Here is an 18,643-nt window from a genome sequence, read left to right as displayed (position 1 = left end):
CTGTATCAGCATGTGCAGCACGAAGATACAGTTAGGGTAAGGTTCCACGTTCTGGATTGCCGGTGCTTTGGTCGGAGCGGAAAACTCGCTCCGCCCAAAGCGCCACACCCTTCTATACGCGCGGTGATTCCAGATGTGTTCATTGCACACATCCGGAATCTCCACACCCCATACATAGGGCCCTGTGATTTACCTTGCGGCAACGCAGCGTCGCCGCAAGGTAAACAGACATGCTGCGTTCTAAAAAGACGCGACGCATGTCTGGAAACGCAAGGCCGCCGAGTGCGTGTTCGCACGCATAGTGGAAATGGGATTTCATAAAATTCCCTCCACTATGCTGTAACATCTGGGCGCTGCGGATTGAACGCTGCAGTTTTACGCAGCGTTCAATCTGCAGCTAATCCGGATGTAATCCGGACAGTGGACACGCACCCTTAAACCCTGGGATAGAGTAGGGAGACATAGACGCCATGCACTATTGTTCTCCGTTCTGTAAGCTGCAGGTCACTTTATGACTGCGGCGTGCAGACTGGCAGGTCCCGGGTTGAGCAACATGATTACATCATCGTGCCACGGCACACACACGGCCTCAGAGTCCTAGTGGAATTTACGTCACCATGTTAGTGTGCCTGGGATCTGTCGCTGTATTTGCTGCGGTATATGATGTTTATTTTGTTATTTTAATATTGTGTAGTGGCTACTAAGGGGGATCCTCATACATAGTGGGGGCTACCATGGTTGCCCTTATACATAATGAGGGCTACCAAGGGGGCCCCTCATACATAGTAGGGGATAACAAGGGGGCTCTCCTACAGAATTGGGCCTAGTAAGGGGGCCCTCCAACAAAGTGGGAGCTACTAAAGGGGCCATCATGCAGAGTGGGGGCAATTAAGGGGACATTATACAGTGTGGGGGCTACCATACAGCTCAGTGGCTACTAAGGGGGCCATGATACAGCGCAGGGGCTACTAAGGGGGCCATGATACAGCATGAAGGCTACTAAAGGGACCATGATACAGCATGAGGGATACTTAGGAGGCTATTATACACTGTGGAGACTACTGTGGAGGCCATCATACAGCGTGGGGTTACTGTGGGTGCATCATACCATGTATAGGAATCTGTGGGGACATCATACTTATAGAAGGGAGCTGAGGGCTCATCATATTGTGTATAGGGGAACTGTACATGGGGGGACTCAGGGGACATGTTAAGTGAGCACTTATTGTTATAGGGGCACTCAGGGTATTGTGAGTGTCAAAAGGGGCACATGGGGAATTATTTCTTTCCAGGGAGCAAAATGTGGGCACTGTTTTCTAGGACTCTTTGCAGAGGGCATTAATATTTTCTAGGGGCCAATTGGCAATTTTCCCACTTGAGGGCACACATGGGGCATTTTACGTTGTAACAGACACAGTGGTGGGCATTACTATGTGGGGCACTAAAAGGAGCACTGTTTTGTTCCACACAGCAGGTGCAGTAATAGGGACACATAAGCCAGCAGCTCAGCATTAAGGTATCAGCAGGATGAGGAGTTTGTACAAGTTGGGAACAGATGGGGACGGTGCTGGAAATATGAAAAGTCAAATAAACTTCATGCCATCAGCTTGATACTTTTACATTTTCTCTTTTTTGTGTTTTTTCCCCAGTACTTGTTTTATAACCTGTATATTTCCAGGGTGTATTCACTAAGATTGTTCAAGGAACTGCTAACTTGAAATAGGACACTGCCCATCCCTCAATGCTGCCGTTCAAAGGTCTCAGCAGCCATAAGTGGCTGATACTACATGTAACAGTAATTTTATATACACGGAAAAGTAAATGACCAAGTCAGAGTGAAATTCCTTAGAGAGTACATTTGTAATAAGGCTGTCTTCCTTGCAAAATTAATTAATCATGTCTATTATTGTATAACTCATGAATATAAAGTATCCTGTCTACACAAAGCTGACATGACTGATTTCTCCTCTCCATTGTGGAGATATTAGCTTGTAAAGTTCAGATTCTTACCAAAGATTTTTCTCTGGGGGATGTGTGCTTTTTCCTCTGCATGAGGTTGACCAATCTGAAGCAGGCAGCAACAAACGGGAAAAAAACAACACCTCCTTCTCTCCTCACCAATCTTCAGCTATTCAGATCTATTATAAACTGATCAATGTCTGTAGCTGTAAGGGGGTACAAGGACTAGTTGTGCCCACTCGCCCGTGTTTTTATATCCCTGACAAGCTGGTATATTTTATACGTTATGCTGTGAACTGTATAATTCTGCTATATTGTATATGACTGTTAAATGTAATTGTGTAGGGAAAGTGTAATGTTCAGATTAGCCCACTAGAGGGGGGCACAGTAGTATAAGATAACAATAGGAAAGGAACTAGTTAATTAGGAGGGGCAAACTGTGTAAGGCGTAGAGAGCTTCCTGCATTTAGTCAGAAGGGCCTCAGAGCCCTTACAGGGCAGCCTAGGAGTAAAGATTGCTGGTGAAGCAGAGGAATACAGGGCAGCTTTGTCATGATGGCGGTCAGCTACTTAGGAAAATGCCAGCGTGTCTGGGGTGAAACGGACCAGGAACTCCTAAAGTTGGTCAGACTGGTCAGACCAAGCGCTGCGGTATCGGGGACAATGGTGCGACCCGGTGGTATTCCTAAAGAAGAAAGGGACAGCACAGGGACAGAAAATGTGTCTTGTGAAGTATCTTGTGCTGTACCTAAATGTGAACTGGACGAGCTGAGAAAGGAACTGAGTAAAATCATTTGTTTTAATTTGGAACTTGACTCTGTCTCTCTTTTTATGGAATCTCAAGAAAGAAACCCCCAGTGAATCAGAGAGGACCCAGATGGACAGGAAAGCGGACAAAAAAGTACGCTACCGCTGGGACATTGTGTGCATGTGACGGAGGGCCAGGATGCGCTAAAGCAGCCTCCATTGAAAGCCACGACTACAGCCCTGGCCCCCGTTAAACTGCCATCTCTAGGGGGAGCTTAACATCTTATTGCATATTGGATTGTTAATGAGGTTAACAGTATGCAGAAAGCACTTAAGTTTCCTCTAGTGATAGATGCAGGCTGCCTATATGTTGTTACTAAACTTGGGAGTTCTATTCCAGACAAAAATAACTCCAAATCTTATTAAAGGTGTATTTGTGAGATTTCTTGAAAGTTGCCTATTAGCAGGTAACATGATAACAAATAGCTATAACTCACCTCAAATCCGCTGTCACTGCAGTGCTTCCGATTTTTCTGCAGCAATGGTATCACCATCATAATTCATGTGACCACTGTAGCCAATCTCTGGCCTCAGAGGCCAGCTAAGGCCAGTGATTGGCTGCAGTAGTCATTCGAACGATATACATGACGACGTTGCTACAGAACTAATTAGGGGTTTAAAAATGACTTTTAGTATTTTTAATGGTACCATTTTGCTTGCTGTTAGACAACTTTCATAAATTCTGTTCAGCTTTATGTACATAGATCAGCATAGAAGTTAAGGCCTAAAAATAAGAAAGTGTTAAAATTCGGACCTCCCCTTTAAACTAGCCTTGTGCAGATAGCAGGGAAGAAGAAAGCAGCAAGGCAGCCGTCACATCGTGCAACTTCTCATTCACCTGCCTATTTATTTTCTAAAATAATATTTAGATAGTACAATTTTTGCTCAAAGAAGAGTCACAAGCCTGAAGAAAAGATTTTATTGCCCACTTGGACATTACACAGACAACTATTTTAAAGTGGAAATGGAAGACAATAAATAACAAGGATATCAGGTGGTTCATCATGTAGGATTTGTGGATGTCTTCCCGTCCTACTACTCAGTATGGTCAGAATCTGCTGTGGTTGGCCCACCATACAGTTTAGATTAAGAATTGCCAATTCAAGATCATTGGAGGCATCGGACGGCTATCTAATGTGGATTATGCCTCGCTACTCTCCACCCGACATACAATAGAGATCATTTGTTCTACAAAAAGTAAGCTGCCAGAGTTGTCCAGGATCTACGTTCTCGGCTGTGCCTAGAGATAAACACTGTTCATTTGTATGGTTGGAGTCAGGAGAAATAGCTCTTCATCATGTAATCATGACTTTATTTTAGAAATTTAAGAATAACAGGTGCATGAAACCACAATTACCACAATATAGTTAGTGGGCACCAGTCGTCCTCTGTCATAGGATAACCAGGGCAGAAAAAAGGAAACAGTGTCTCCTTACCAAAACAAAGAGACACTTGAAAAATGATATCTGTGGTATTGGCATCGTAAAAGATCATGTGGCTTCCAAATAAATCCAAGCAGACTCCAATCCTCATAGGAGAAGAGTTATATCTTAACCTCTCGCAAATGTTCCCGATGCCGTAATATACATTGTCTGCTTGCTTACGTAAGATCCAGTAACCATTTGATGAATTCAAATCCCATAAGCCCTTGCGTTCCACTGACTCCTTTACAACACCTATGAGCCAGTTACTCTTATTTCCTACATTTACTTCCCAGTAGTGCCGACCAGACTTAAATCCTGGTGTCCCCAAAACATATAACCCTGGCTGAAAACATTGTGAATTTACTTTTATCGTTTGGGGAGTTGGCTCAAATCTCACTTGTTTGAAGTCTGGGGACAAGGCAAGATTCGGATGAGCAGTTTCTGGATCCAAGAGAATTTGTTCTGGGACTGGTTTCACCATATGCATCATCTGTTTTGAGGCTCGGAGCTGCACAGGAGGCTCCGCAATATCTAGTTCTTCAGGTGTACCCAGAGTCTTCAACATATCTTCAATGACACCGAGTTGGTCTTTTGCTTTTGTACTTTGAATTTGTTCTATAAGGTGAACCAGTCGTAATGCTTTCTCCTCCAACGTCAGCACCGTTTGGTCTTCTTGTTTCTTACTTTCGGTCACCCTTATCTCTTCCTCCATTTCCAGTAAGTGATGACAATCCTGGATAATTTTACTAAGATTTGAGCGATATAGAACATGGTTCTTTTGCATCATGGTAATATTGTTGCGAATGCTACTGACTGTTTGCCACGACAACATCTGCATATGAGTAAGTTGGAGTTTGATATTACTTATCAATTGCTTGGTCACCTCTGGTGTTGGCTGAATGACTTCACCGTTGATTCCGGTTGCGGTAACAAGTGCATCACTCTTTGTCTACACAGAGAACACAGAGAAGGACACAATTTCCTGTTAGGAAGCTTCATTTTACTATATATATATATATATATATATATATATATATATATATATATATATATATATATATATATATATATATATATATATATATATATATATATATATATATATATATATATATGTATACATATATGTATACATACACACACACGGCCTCTGGCAAAAATTAAGAGTCCACCACATCAAAACCCTGTCATGGGCAGCCCAATCTCCAGACCTGAACCCCATTGAAAACCTCTGGAATGTAATCAAGAGCATGATGGATAGTCACAAGCCATCAAACAAAGAAGAACTGCTTACATTTTATGCGCCAGAAGCAGTGTGAAAGACTGGTGGAAAGCTGCCAAGACGCATGAAAGCTTTGATTAAAAATCATGGTTATTCCACAAAATATTGATTTCTGAACTCTTCCTGAGATAAAACATTAGATTATGAACTTGTTATCTTTGCATTATTTGTGGTCTGAAAGCACTGTTTTTTTTTTGTTTTTTTTTAATTTTGACCATTTTCCTTTGTCAGAAAAAAATACAAAATGTATTGCTTGGAAATTCGGAGACATGTTGTTGGAAGTTTATAGAATAAAAGAACAAATTACATTTTACTCAAAATATACCTATAAAGAGAAAAATCAGACAAACTGAACATTTTGCAGTGGTCTCTTAATTTTTGCCAGAGCTGAATAAATATATATTATTCCAAAAAAATTTATGTGTAATTATGAGCTTTAAAGGGAATATCTCACCAAGTTTTTTACCCATCTGAGAGCAAAGTGATGCATGGGCAGAGAATCTGATTCCAGTGATGCATCGCTTACTGACCTGCTTGCTGCAGCTTTGATTACATTTTAATTTTATCTGCTGCAGGTATGCTAGTTCTCTGAATTCTGAGATCTGTATAACCCCACCCACACCACTGATTGGCAGCTTTCTGTGTACACCAGTGGTGGAGAACCTCAGGCCCCAGGGACATTTACGGCCCTCTATGACCTTTTATCAGGCCCCCGAGCAGATTCTCAGGGACCACATTCTGGGGCAGCGAGGTGTATTTTGATTACAACCAGCTCATTAATTTCTTCTTGCTCTGTTAGCACACACATGCAGTGTTCACTACTGAACACTGAAGGGCATGCAATGAAAGATTACATCCTGAAACCAGTGCCAGTTAGGATGCACTTTGTGGGCGGAGTTTGTACGGCCCCTGAAGGATGGATATAACTATCCAAATGGCCCTTGGCTCCCTGCGTGCTTCCCTGAGACCCTCGGAGCAACGCAATGTGATTGCGTTGCTCCGAGCATCTCCTCCGTCCTCCTCCCTGCAGACCCCAGATCCAAGATGGCCGCAGGGCTCCATCCGGGTCCTGCAGGGAGGTGGCTTGCAAGCACCTGCTCAGAGCAGGCGCCGGCAAGCCTCCTGCAGTGCCTGTTAGATCGCTGATCTGACACACTGCATTGCAAAGTGTCAGATCAGCGATCTGACACTTTACCATGATGTCCCACACTGGGATAAAGAAAAAAGTAAAAAAAAAAAAACATTTACATGTGTAAAAAAAAAACCTAAATAAATAAAAAAAATATATATATTGTTCCAATAAATACATTCCTTTATGTAAATAATAAAAAAAATAACAGTACACATATTTAGTATCGCCGCATCCGTAACGACCCGACCTATAAAACTGTTCCACTAGTTAACCCCTTCAGTGACCACCGTAAAAAAAAAAAAAAAAAAACACTAGGCAAAAAACAATGCTTTATTATCATACCGCTGAACAAAAAGTGGGGTTAGGGTTGAAGTTAGAATTGGGAGGTTTCCACTGTTTAGGCACACCAGGGGCTCTGCAAACGCAACATGACGTCCGATCTCAATCCATACAATTCTACGTTGAAAAAGTAAAACGGTGCTCCTTCCCTTCCGAGCTGTGCCATGCGCCCAAACAGTGGTTTACCCCCACATATGGGGTATCAGCGTACTCAGGACAAATTGGACAACAACTTTTGGGGTCCAATTTTTCCTGTTACCCTTGGGAAAATACAAAACTGGGGGCTAAAAAATAATTTTTGTGGAAAAAAAAAAGATTTTTTATTTTCACGGCTCTGCATTATAAACTTTAGTGAAACACTTGGTGGGTTCAAAGTTCTCACCACACATCAAGATAAGTTCCTTGGGGGGTCTAGTTTTCAAAATGTGGTCACTCGGGGGTTTCTACTGTTTTGGTACATCAGGGGCTCTGTAAACGCAACGTGATGCCCACAGACCTTTCCATCAAAGTTTGCTTTCCAAAACGCCAATTCTTCCCTTCCGAGCTCTGCCTTGCGCCCAAACAGCAGTTTTCTCCCACATATGGGGTACCAGCATACTCAGAGCAAATTGGACAACAACTTTTGGGGTCCAATTACTGGGGGCTGAAAAAATCATTTTTGTGGGGAAAAAAAAGTTTTATTTTTACGGCTCTACATTATAAATTTCTGTGAAGCACTTGGGGGTTCGAAGTGCTCATCACACATCTAGATAAGTTCCTTAGGGGGTTTACTTTCCAAAATGGTGTCACTTTTGAGGGGTTTCCATTGTTTAGGCACATCAGGGGCTCTCCAAACGCAGCATGGTGTCCCATCTCAATTCCAGCCAATTTTGCATTGAAAAGTCAAATGGCGCTTCTTCCCTTCCGAGCTCTGCCATGCGCCCAAACAGTGGTTTACCCCCACATATAGGGTATCAGCGTACTCAGGACAAACTGCACAACAACATTTGGGGTTCAATTTCTCCTGTTACCCTTGGTAAAATAAAACAAATTGAATCAGAAGTAAAAAAATTGGTGAAAAAAAGTTAAATGTTCATTTTTTTTTTTAAACATTCCAAAACTTCCGGTGAACCACCTGAAGGGTTAATAAACTTCTTGAATGTGGTTTTGAGCATCTTGAGGGGTGCAGTTTTTAGAATGGTGTCACACTTGGGTATTTTCTATCATATAGACCGCTCAAAGTGACTTCATATGTGATGTGGTCCCTAAAAATGGTGGTGTAAAAATTAGAAATTGCTGGTCAACTTTTAACCCCTATAACTCCCTAACAAAAAAAATGTTGGTTCCAAAATTGTGCTGATGTAAAGTAGACATGTGGGAAATGTTACTTATTAAGTATTTTGTGTGACATATCTCTGTGATTTATATGAATAAAAATTCAAAGTCGGAAAATTGCAAAATTTTCAAAATTTTCACCAAATTTCCATTTTTTTCACAAATAAACTCAAGTAATGTCAAGAAAATTTTACCACTATCATGAAGTACAATATGTCACGAGAAAACAATGTCAGAATCACCAGGATCCGTTCCAGAGTTATAACCTCATAAAGGGACAGTGGTCACAATTGTAAAAATTGGCCTGGTCATTAACGTGCAAACCACCCTTGGGGGTAAAAGGGGTTAAAACTTGACCATTCTTCAGAACCTTAATGTATAGTAATTGTGTGTAATCTTTGTTTTCTCAAGGTCTCTAGTTTCTGGGAAAGCAGCAAGTATGTGTCTGACAGTAACTCCTGCCATCCATGAATTCTCTCTTGGGGCTTCTTTCAGTACTTTATGGTTCTTAATGGAGAATCTCATGCCTGTCAAATCAGAATGGCAGCGCAGCGCCAGAGGAGCTCCCACTGCCTCTTCTGTAACGTGCTGGTGAGGGTGCCTATGTGATCATGTACATGCCGGCGCCTACGCGATGACATGTGCCAGGATACCGGAAGTGGAGCTGCAGGGGATTGTATGAAAGGTAAGTATGAATAACTTTTTTTATTTTAATAAAATGAATGACATGGGTGCGAAGAGTAGCAAATGATGTTTTCTTGATAGGCGGAACTGGGGACAGTAAATGATGTATTGAGGTGAGGGGCGCGAAGAATGATGAATTGGGGTGGGGAGAGCAAATAGTGTATTGAAGGTGGGGGTGGTGAGAGCAAATGATAATGATGAATTGAAGGTGGTGGAGACTAAATTATTTTGTATTAAAGGGGGGAGAGCAAATGATTATGATTTGGAACTGGTTAGTGGGGAGCAGCAAATGATGTTAGGAGGGTCAATTGTTAAGAGCCAATAATGATGAATTGAGGGTGGGGACCAACGAAAGTTAATGAATTGAGGATGGGAAGAGTAAATAATGTATTGAAACTGGGGGATGGGGACAGTAAATGATGAATTGTGGGTAGAGGGTGTGGGACAGCATATGATGATGAATTGGGGGTGTGTGGCAGAAAATAATGATAAATTGAGAGTAGGGGAGAGGGAAAGTAAATGATGTACTGAGTATGGGGAAGAGCAACTGAAGAAAAATTGAGGGTGGGGGTGGGAGAGAGAGAGGACATGACAATGAATTGGGGTGGAGGGGGGCATGTTAAAATAATCTGGGGTGCGGGATGTACAGAGTGGGGTGCGTTGAGTATGCAGGAGTGTGACTGGTATTGTATTGGAGGAAACTACAGTGGCTAATTTATAGATTTGGTGGAGAAAGTATCTATTGTTAGTGGGGGCACAGTGGTGGATTACAATTTATATTTGGAATGGTGGGTTGCATATAATATTCTTCCACTTACAGCAACCAGAATGGATGTTTTGACTTTGGAACAAGCTATATAGGTACCGTCACATTAAGCGACGCTGCAGCGATATAGGCAACGATGCCGATCGCTGCAGCGTCGCTGTTTCATCGCTGTGTGGTCGCTGGAGAGCTGTCACACAGACAGCTCTCCAGCAACCAACGATGCCGAAGTCCCGGTTTGCAGTACGTGTGGCATCTTGTCTTTTTTCATGGATGACACACGTACCCATTATAATCTATGGTGCTGCCCACATGTTTGTGTTTGCAAGGACTGTGTGTTGGTGCAAACCATACGGAAATATGTCATTTTTTTACCCACAGCACAGCTGACAAGGACCAATCCAAGTCTATGGGTCTGCATAAACGACATACAGCACACTCATGGCATCCATGTGCTGTCTGTGTTTAACATTGCACAGTATAGGAGAAGCTTTGGAAAAAATACTGGGAAAAAATGTATGTCACACTGATCCAAAACACTGATGACATGAAGATACCGGTACTTTCTTTTTCCCGGTAGCGGTATTATACGGATGTTTGAAGGGGACCTTAAAGGGTATACAAGTGCCCTCTTCTGATGATTGGTGTAGTTCCGAGCAGTCCTAATCTATGACATATCAGCTATCTTGGGGATAGGCGATACATTGTTCTCACTGGATAACCTCTTTGAGGAGGGGTTGTACAGTAGTGGAAAACCCTTTTAATTTCAGTTTTACCTAAAATGGAAAAGGCTGTTTCATTAGTCATTTGGTAGTCTTGTTTATGAACTTTAAATATTGTGTCACTGTCTCTGTTATTAGCCAATCAAACCTACCGGACATGATCCTTATTTCCTGCAGTATATATACAGTGGGGCAAAAAAGTATTTAGTCAGTCAGCAATAGTGCAAGTTCCACCACTTAAAAAGATGAGAGGCGTCTGTAATTTACATCATAGTTAGACCTCAACTATGGGAGACAAACTGAGGAAAAAAAATCCAGAAAATCACATTGTCTGTTTTTTTTTAACATTTTTTTTGCATATTATGGTGGAAAATAAGTATTTGGTTAGAAACAAACAATCAAGATTTCTGGCTCTCACAGACCTGTAACTTCTTCTTTAAGAGTCTCCTCTTTCCTCCACTCATTACCTGTAGTAATGGCACCTGTTTAAACTTGTTATCAGTATAAAAAGACACCTGTGCACACCCTCAAACAGTCTGACTCCAAACTCCACTATGGTGAAGACCAAAGAGCTGTCAAAGGACACCAGAAACAAAATTGTAGACCTGCACCAGGCTGGGAAGACTGAATCTGCAATAGCCAGCCAGCTTGGAGTGAAGAAATCAACAGTGGGAGCAATAATTAGAAAATGGAAAACATACAAGACCACTGATAATCTCCCTCGATCTGGGGCTCCACGCAAAATCCCACCCCGTGGGGTCAGAATGATCACAAGAACGGTGAGCAAAAATCCCAGAACCACGCGGGGGGACCTAGTGAATGAACTGCAGAGAGCTGGGACCAATGTAACAAGGCCTACCATAAGTAACACACTATGCCACCATGGACTCAGATCCTGCAGTGCCAGACGTGTCCCACTGCTTAAGCCAGTACATGTCCGGGCCCGTCTGAAGTTTGCTAGAGAGCATTTGGATGATCCAGAGGAGTTTTGGGAGAATGTCCTATGGTCTGATGAAACCAAACTGGAACTGTTTAGTAGAAACACAACTTGTCGTGTTTGGAGGAAAAAGAATACTGAGTTGCATCCATCAAACACCATACCTACTGTAAAGCATGGTGGTGGAAACATCATGCTTTGGGGCTGTTTCTCTGCAAAGGGGCCAGGACGACTGATCCGGGTACATGAAAGAATGAATGGGGCCATGTATCGTGAGATTTTGAGTGCAAACCTCCTTCCATCAGCAAGGGCATTGAAGATGAAACGTGGCTGGGTCTTTCAACATGACAATGATCCAAAGCACACCGCCAGGGCAACGAAGGAGTGGCTTCGTAAGAAGCATTTCAAGGTCCTGGAGTGGCCTAGCCAGTCTCCAGATCTCAACCCCATAGAAAACCTTTGGAGGGAGTTGAAAGTCCGTGTTGCCAAGCGAAAAGCCAAAAACATCACTGCTCTAGAGGAGATCTGCATGGAGGAGTGGGCCAACATACCACCAACAGTGTGTGGCAACCTTGTGAAGACTTACAGAAAACGTTTGACCTCTGTCATTGCCAACAAAGGATATATTACAAAAGTATTGAGATGAAATTTTGTTTCTGACCAAATACTTATTTTCCACCATAATATGCAAATAAATTGTTAAAAAAACAGACAATGTGATTTTCTGGATTTTTGTTTCTCAGTTTGTCTCCCATAGTTGAGGTCTACCTATGATGTAAATTACAGACGCCTCTCATCTTTTTAAGTGGTGGAACTTGCACTATTGTTGACTGACTAAATACTTTTTTGCCCCACTGTATATATATATATATATATATATATATATATACAATGGGGGGGCCTGCTGACGCCAGTGCCTATCTCAGCTGAAATGTGCCGAGGACACACGTTCAGCTGAAATTTATTGTTGCCCAGAGACACGCTGGGTCTCTGTGCCACAATGCACGCCATAGGCCAATCTGAGGCCATCACCTTACGTCAGCCTGCCAGTCCCATGCAACCACAACAGTGATATCGCCCCATAGAAGTGACGTTGCTCATTGTAGGCACGTCGAAGTCAGCTGCTGACTCCGGCATAGTCTACAGAAAGGGACGCCATATGTCGTGGGAGCTGAAGGTGAGAAGAATGTTTTTCTTTAATGCGCTAGAGAAAAGCAGTAGAACTTGGAACATAATTAAAGGATGGGGGACATTATTACTGGATGGGGAATGGGGACATTATACCAGGAAGGGACTCAGGATGGAGGACACTAGCACAGGATGTGGACATTACTACATTATGGGGGGGGGGACATGCATTTCATTATAGGATCTAGATTGCTACAAGGGCCAATACATCTGACCAACATGCAAATGAGGGCCTGGGTACAAATTTTGCATTGGGGACCAATGGACTCTAGTTACGTCACTGCTCTCTAATATATATATATTACACACACACACACACACACAGTATGTATGTATGTATATGTATTTGATCTCAACAACTGACAATACAAATTCAATGGTTTTGTTGTGTTAAATGGTAAGAGTTAATTTTGCATGCCCAAGAAATTTTCTTTACACATTAAAGAAAGTATAATTTGATGTAGAATATTAGTAAACTGAGATATGGTACCTGGTTATCCTCCTCTGAAACTTTGAGATGGGTGTCCACTGTAGAATCCATGGGTATAATGCTTTTGGTTATCTGCTGTACTAAGGCAGCTTTGCCTTCTGTATCCTCTGAGAACAATATAAAACATGTATTATGAGAAATATGATTCTATATTCAGACTCAGCAACGCCTCTAATTCTATTGGCAGCTGTACAAGAGCTTCTCCTAGAAATTTTCGCTGGACTTTGGCATAGGTAAACACCTGACGTGGTACCTGATAAAGGAACAAACTGCCTTCAAAATGCATAGTATTGTCCTGGAATAAAACAGCTTCTACACGGACACGTGACATCTACTTGGCACTGTTATTGCATTCTTAGAAAAAAAATATGCTTATAGTGCCTATGGCCAACATCAACATGTGACTTTTCGGGGTGTTAGCTGATGGAACAACCAGTTTATCTATATATATAGTTGTCTAAGGTCCACTTCCGTCTGTTTGTCTGTCTGTCTGTTTCTCTGTCACGGAAATCGCCCGTCGCTAATCAGCGACAGGCACAGTCCGGACGCGAATTGTCCCCTTCCTACTCCCCTCTAGTCAGTGCCCCCTCCTTACTCCAAACCACTCAGCGCCCACATAGCGTTAGCAGTCCGTTAAAAGGACTGCGTTACACCGCGGCATAACGCGTTTGTAACGCAGTCCGTTAACGCTGCCATTACCCTGTAAGTGTGACTAACTTTTTACTATTGATGCTGCCTATGCAGCATCAATAGTAAAAACATATAATGTGAAAAATAATAATAAAAAAAATCATTATATTCTCACCTTCCGGTGTCTGCGGCAGCCTTTCACGCTCTTTGCGACGCTCCGGTCCCAAGAATGCATTGCGGCAATGACTCCAGATGACGTAGCGGTTTCGTGAGACCGCTACATCATCACGTGTTATTGCCGCAAGGCATTACTGGGAACGGAGCGTCGCGAGGAGCATCGCTAAAGGCCTGGGCTGGATTTTTTAACAGGGATATGGTGCCCACATTGCTATATACTACGTGGGCTGTGTTATATACTGCGTGGGCTGTGTTACATCCTGCGTGGGCTGTGTTATATACTGCGTGGGCTGTGTTATATACTACGTCGCTGGGCTATCTATTACGTGGCTGTGCAATATACTACGTGGCTGTACTATACACTACGTGGGCTGTGCTAAATACTATGTGGCTGTGCAATATACTACATGGCTATGCTATATACTACATGGCTGTTTTATATGCTACGTGAGCTGTGCTATATACTGCATGGGTTGTGTTATATACTGCATGGGCTGTGTTATATACTGCGTGGGCTGTGCTATATACTACGTGGACTGTGCTATATACTACATGGGCTGTGTTATATACTACGTGGCTGTGCAATATACTACGTGGCTGTGCAATATACTTCGTGGCTGTGCAATATACTTCGTGGCTGTGCAATATACTACGTGGGCTGTGCTATATACTACGTGGCTGTGCTATATACTACGTGGCTGTGCAATATACTACGAGGCTGTGCTATATACTACGTGGATGTGCTATATACTACGTGGCTGTGCTATATACTATGTGGCTGTGCTATATACTACATGGCTGTGCTATATACAACGTGGCTGTGCTATATACTACATGGGCTGTGTTATATACTTCGTGGGCTGTGAGACTCTTTTACCTGGGGCCCTCAAAAACCTGGAGCTGGCCCTGGATTCACTATTTGGTCGCACCCGGCTGGCCACGAACAATTAGCGACAGACGCAGTCCGGCCGCGAATTGGCGCAGGATTTCAACCACGCTTCGCGAATTGGTCGCGCCCGGACAGCCGAATCCTTTGTATAAATTGCATTATTCTGAAATTTTCATAAATAAACTACATTCATATTCTAGAATACCCGATGCGTTAGAATCGGGCCACCATCTAGTTACTAAATAAACTGTCCATCTTTTTTTCTAATCTAGTAATCTGCGATTTGTAGCTGCTGTGAAACTCTCGGCAAGTCCTGACACCTGCATTAGGACATGGCTATCTCTGATCAGGGACTATAGCTCACTCAGATTGGCTGCTGGGTAAGGCTACGTTCACACTAGCGTTCGGCTAGTGTGCGTCGCGCTAGCATCGGGCGACGCAGCGGCGACGCACGCGTCATGCACCCCTATGTTTAACATGGGGGACGCATGCATTTTTGCTTGTTGCGTTTTCCGACACGTGCGTCTTTTTTGACGCTAGCGTCGGACCAAGAAAACGCAACAAGTTGCATTTTTCTTGCGTCCGATTTTCGTCAAAAAACGACGCACGCGTCGAAAAACGCAGCGTTTTTGCGTGCGTTTGCACGCGTTTTTCGGTGCGTTGTGCGTCGCGTCGCCGACGCAGCGGCGCACAACGCTAGTGTGAACGTAGCCTAATATCACTAACTCGACAGAAAAAAAACCTCCAAATTGAAGAAAATTATTTAGCAGAAAATATATTTTTACATTTGTACTCAATGCAAGCATGTATATAAAAAGCCAATTGCATTTTTTTAAGCAAGATTTCTTATCTAATATTGAACATACCACTTCAAGTCCAGTCGCTATGTGTTTGTTTCCTTCAGGATGTAAACTCTGTGCAAACTGCACATAGAAAGCAGTTCCAGGGCCGCCTTCCTAATGGCTGTATATGCAAATCCCCTGCTTTCCAATACAGATTAGTTTCAGTTTTCATGTCGATGCTGTTTGCTAAGTTTCGTTTCTGCTTTGCTGCTCAAAGGTCTTATGAGGAGGAGAGGACGACTTCTGTCAGTGTGTTAGCTCCCTCCTCCTCCACATAGTGGTCTAAACCTGGGAAATGGGACTATACATCATCACTTCCCGCAGATGGAACCATTGTTGCATATCACAGGGAGGAAACTGAGTGCAGAGACTATATAAAGCCATCACAATAAAAGTTAGACCAGTGGTTAAAGGGAATCTCTCAGCAGGTTTTTGCTATCTCATCTGAGAGCAACATAATGTGGGACAGGGGCGTCGCTAGAGTGAAGATCTGGGGGCTCTGGCCACAAACTTCTTGGTTGGCTCGGAGCTCTGGATCTCTGGCATCCGCCACATTAAATTGTGTCGGCATCAGCATGACGCCGAAACAGTTCAATCTCGTGATAGAGCAGCGAGACATAAGATCCCTGCACGATCACTGTCTGTCTGCTAAGCTGCAGACCTCTATAAGCCTGCTGTTTATGAAACGTCATTGTACCCACACGGGTGGCTCGAATATGCCATTGCACAGGGCTGAAGCTAGGAATTTCGGGGGGTCCCATACTGGCAAAATTTTTGGCTGACCTAAGCTCCACCCCTCAAAATGTCCACAGCCCCACCGCGCTCTCTTGGAAAAACTCCACTTCTCACCAATCACACACTAACAGTTCCCATCACCAGATCACACATATAGCCAGCAGCTTTTGTTTTGGCCAAAAGATTTTTTTAAGCCGCCACCACCACGACAAGGTAGACTGTTTTGGCTGAGCTCTACTCTATCCTATTAATTATTTGTTAAAATATCCAATACAATTTATGTATATTTTTAATTACTTTTCAATTTTTCAAATGATTAATAGCATCGCATACAAGGGACAAATACCATGGCACCATTTCCAGATCACATATTACCGCCACATAGTGACCAATAATACCACATACAAGGAACAAATACCACCACACCATGACCAGGCCACATATTACTACCACATAGTGACCAAATAATAGCACAGACAAGGAACAAATACCACCACACCATGGCCGGACAACATATTACCACCACATAGTGAGTGACTGAATACTACAATACTAATCATTAATAAAAAAAAAAAACACAATACTAATATCACCATAAGTGCCATTATACACAGTAGATCTATACTTAGTATGCAGTATCTGTGTACAGGTAATACAGTGATTCCTGGTGACATTATACACAGGAGCTCTGTATATGGTCAGTATATAGGTAATACAGTGATCACCGGTGACATTATACACATGAGCTCTATTTACAATGTATAGTGTACAGGTAATACAGTGATCCAGGTGACATTATACACAGGAGCTCTGTATACAGTATCAGTGTACAGGTAATACAGTGATCAACAGTGACATTATACACACGAGTGTTGTATATATTGTACAGGTTAGACTGTGATCAATGACATTATACAGAGGAGCTCTGTATATAGTGCCAGTGTAAAGTGATCACTGGTGACATTGTACACAGGACTGCTGTATATAGTATTCAGTGTATAGTTTCAGTGTACAGGTAAAACACTGACCCACCAGTGATGTCTCTAGGTGAAGTCCTTCATCTTTGCTTTTCATCTTCATCCAGAACAGACCCGTGTCTCCCATCCTGCCCCGCGTCTCCAATCTTCCCCCTGTATCTCCATCCTGCCCCCTGTGTTTCCATTCTGCCCCGTGTCTCCATTCTTCCCCCTGTATCTCCATTTGTCCCCCTGTGTCTCCATCCTGCCCCCTGTGTTTCCATCCTGCCTCATGTCTCCATTCTTCCCTCTGTATCTCTATTCTTCCCCCTGTGTCTCCATTTTTCCCCATGTGTCTCCCATCCTGCCCCCGTATCTCCCATCCGGCCCCCGTGCTGCTTTCAATAAAAATGAAAAAAAAAAAACTTTCTCCTTACCTGGCCATGCTCCTGCGGCGATGTTCCATCCATGCAGTTAAAGCGCGCACTCACCGGCGAATGACAATGACATCATGCACCGGAGACGTGTGCGCTGACGTCAGCTGCAAGCCTCTGATTGGCTGGCGGCTTTTATCTATTGCAGTGCGGGCCCGTACGGCAATAGAGTTTAACTGAACCTGCCTCTTGGACACAGGTTCAATTACTGCAGCGGCAGAAGGCTGCTGCTGGGGCCCGATGAGCAGAAGAGATGGGGCCCGATGCAGGCCCCCTCTGCTCATACGCCATTCAGGGCAGTAATGCCCTTCATGGCGGCCTCTAAAAGCCAGCTATAGACACCGAGACGGAGGCTGAGGCGTTGGGACTCAGGATTATATTATCAGAAAATAACATATACTGTATATATTGGGCAATGGGACCATCATAATATATATACAGTATGTGGGGCAGTGAGGCCATCATACTATATATATGAGGCCATCATACTATATATATGGGGCAGTGGGGCCATCATACTATATTTGTGAGGACATCATACTACCGTATTTTTCACTATATAAGGCGCACTTTTCCCAAAAAATGAGGGGGTAAAAACACTGTGTGTCTTATAAAGCAAAGGTGTCGGGCAGCGCCGAAGTTGTGGGATCAGGGATGCAGTCAGCAGAAAACCATGACTTAAGCTTGTTGCTTCCCCACTGCACGGCACTGCGCTTGCGTCTCCCTGCACCATTGTGTGAGAGGGTGGACAGGAGCCCTGTCCCCCTGAAGAAGACGTTGTGTCAAGTCTCAGCCCACGTAGTATATAACACTGCCCACATAGTATATAACACTGCCCACGTAGTATATAACACAGCCCACGCAGTATATAACACAGCCCACGTAGTATATAACACAGCCCACGCAGTATATAACACAGCCCACGTAGTATATAACACA

At 43.2% G+C, this 18,643-nt stretch overlaps 1 protein-coding gene across 2 annotated transcripts in view; it reads right to left on the bottom strand.

Moving 5' to 3' along the window:
• Positions 1-15,805, bottom strand: part of LOC138664712 (E3 ubiquitin-protein ligase TRIM21-like) — a 37,563-nt gene extending 21,758 nt beyond the window's left edge. The window contains exons 1-3 of one of the 2 annotated variants that reach the window (XM_069751646.1): positions 15,604-15,805; positions 13,042-13,148; positions 5,074-5,139 (exon numbers count right to left, since the gene is read on the bottom strand). In XM_069751646.1, coding sequence (XP_069607747.1) covers positions 5,074-5,139; positions 13,042-13,092 — 117 coding nt within the window. In that variant the 5' untranslated portion in view covers positions 13,093-13,148; positions 15,604-15,805. The remainder of the gene's footprint in view (positions 1-5,073; positions 5,140-13,041; positions 13,149-15,603) is intronic. The other variant, XM_069751647.1, reaches the window with a different exon arrangement.
• Between the last annotated feature and the right edge of the window lie 2,838 nt (positions 15,806-18,643).

The sequence above is a fragment of the Ranitomeya imitator genome, chromosome 2 (genome assembly GCF_032444005.1).
Source record: "Ranitomeya imitator isolate aRanImi1 chromosome 2, aRanImi1.pri, whole genome shotgun sequence".
In the NCBI taxonomy this organism is placed as follows: Eukaryota; Metazoa; Chordata; class Amphibia; order Anura; family Dendrobatidae; genus Ranitomeya; species Ranitomeya imitator.
Note: the sequence above shows the minus strand (reverse complement) of the source record. Positions and strands in the feature narration are given on the sequence as shown.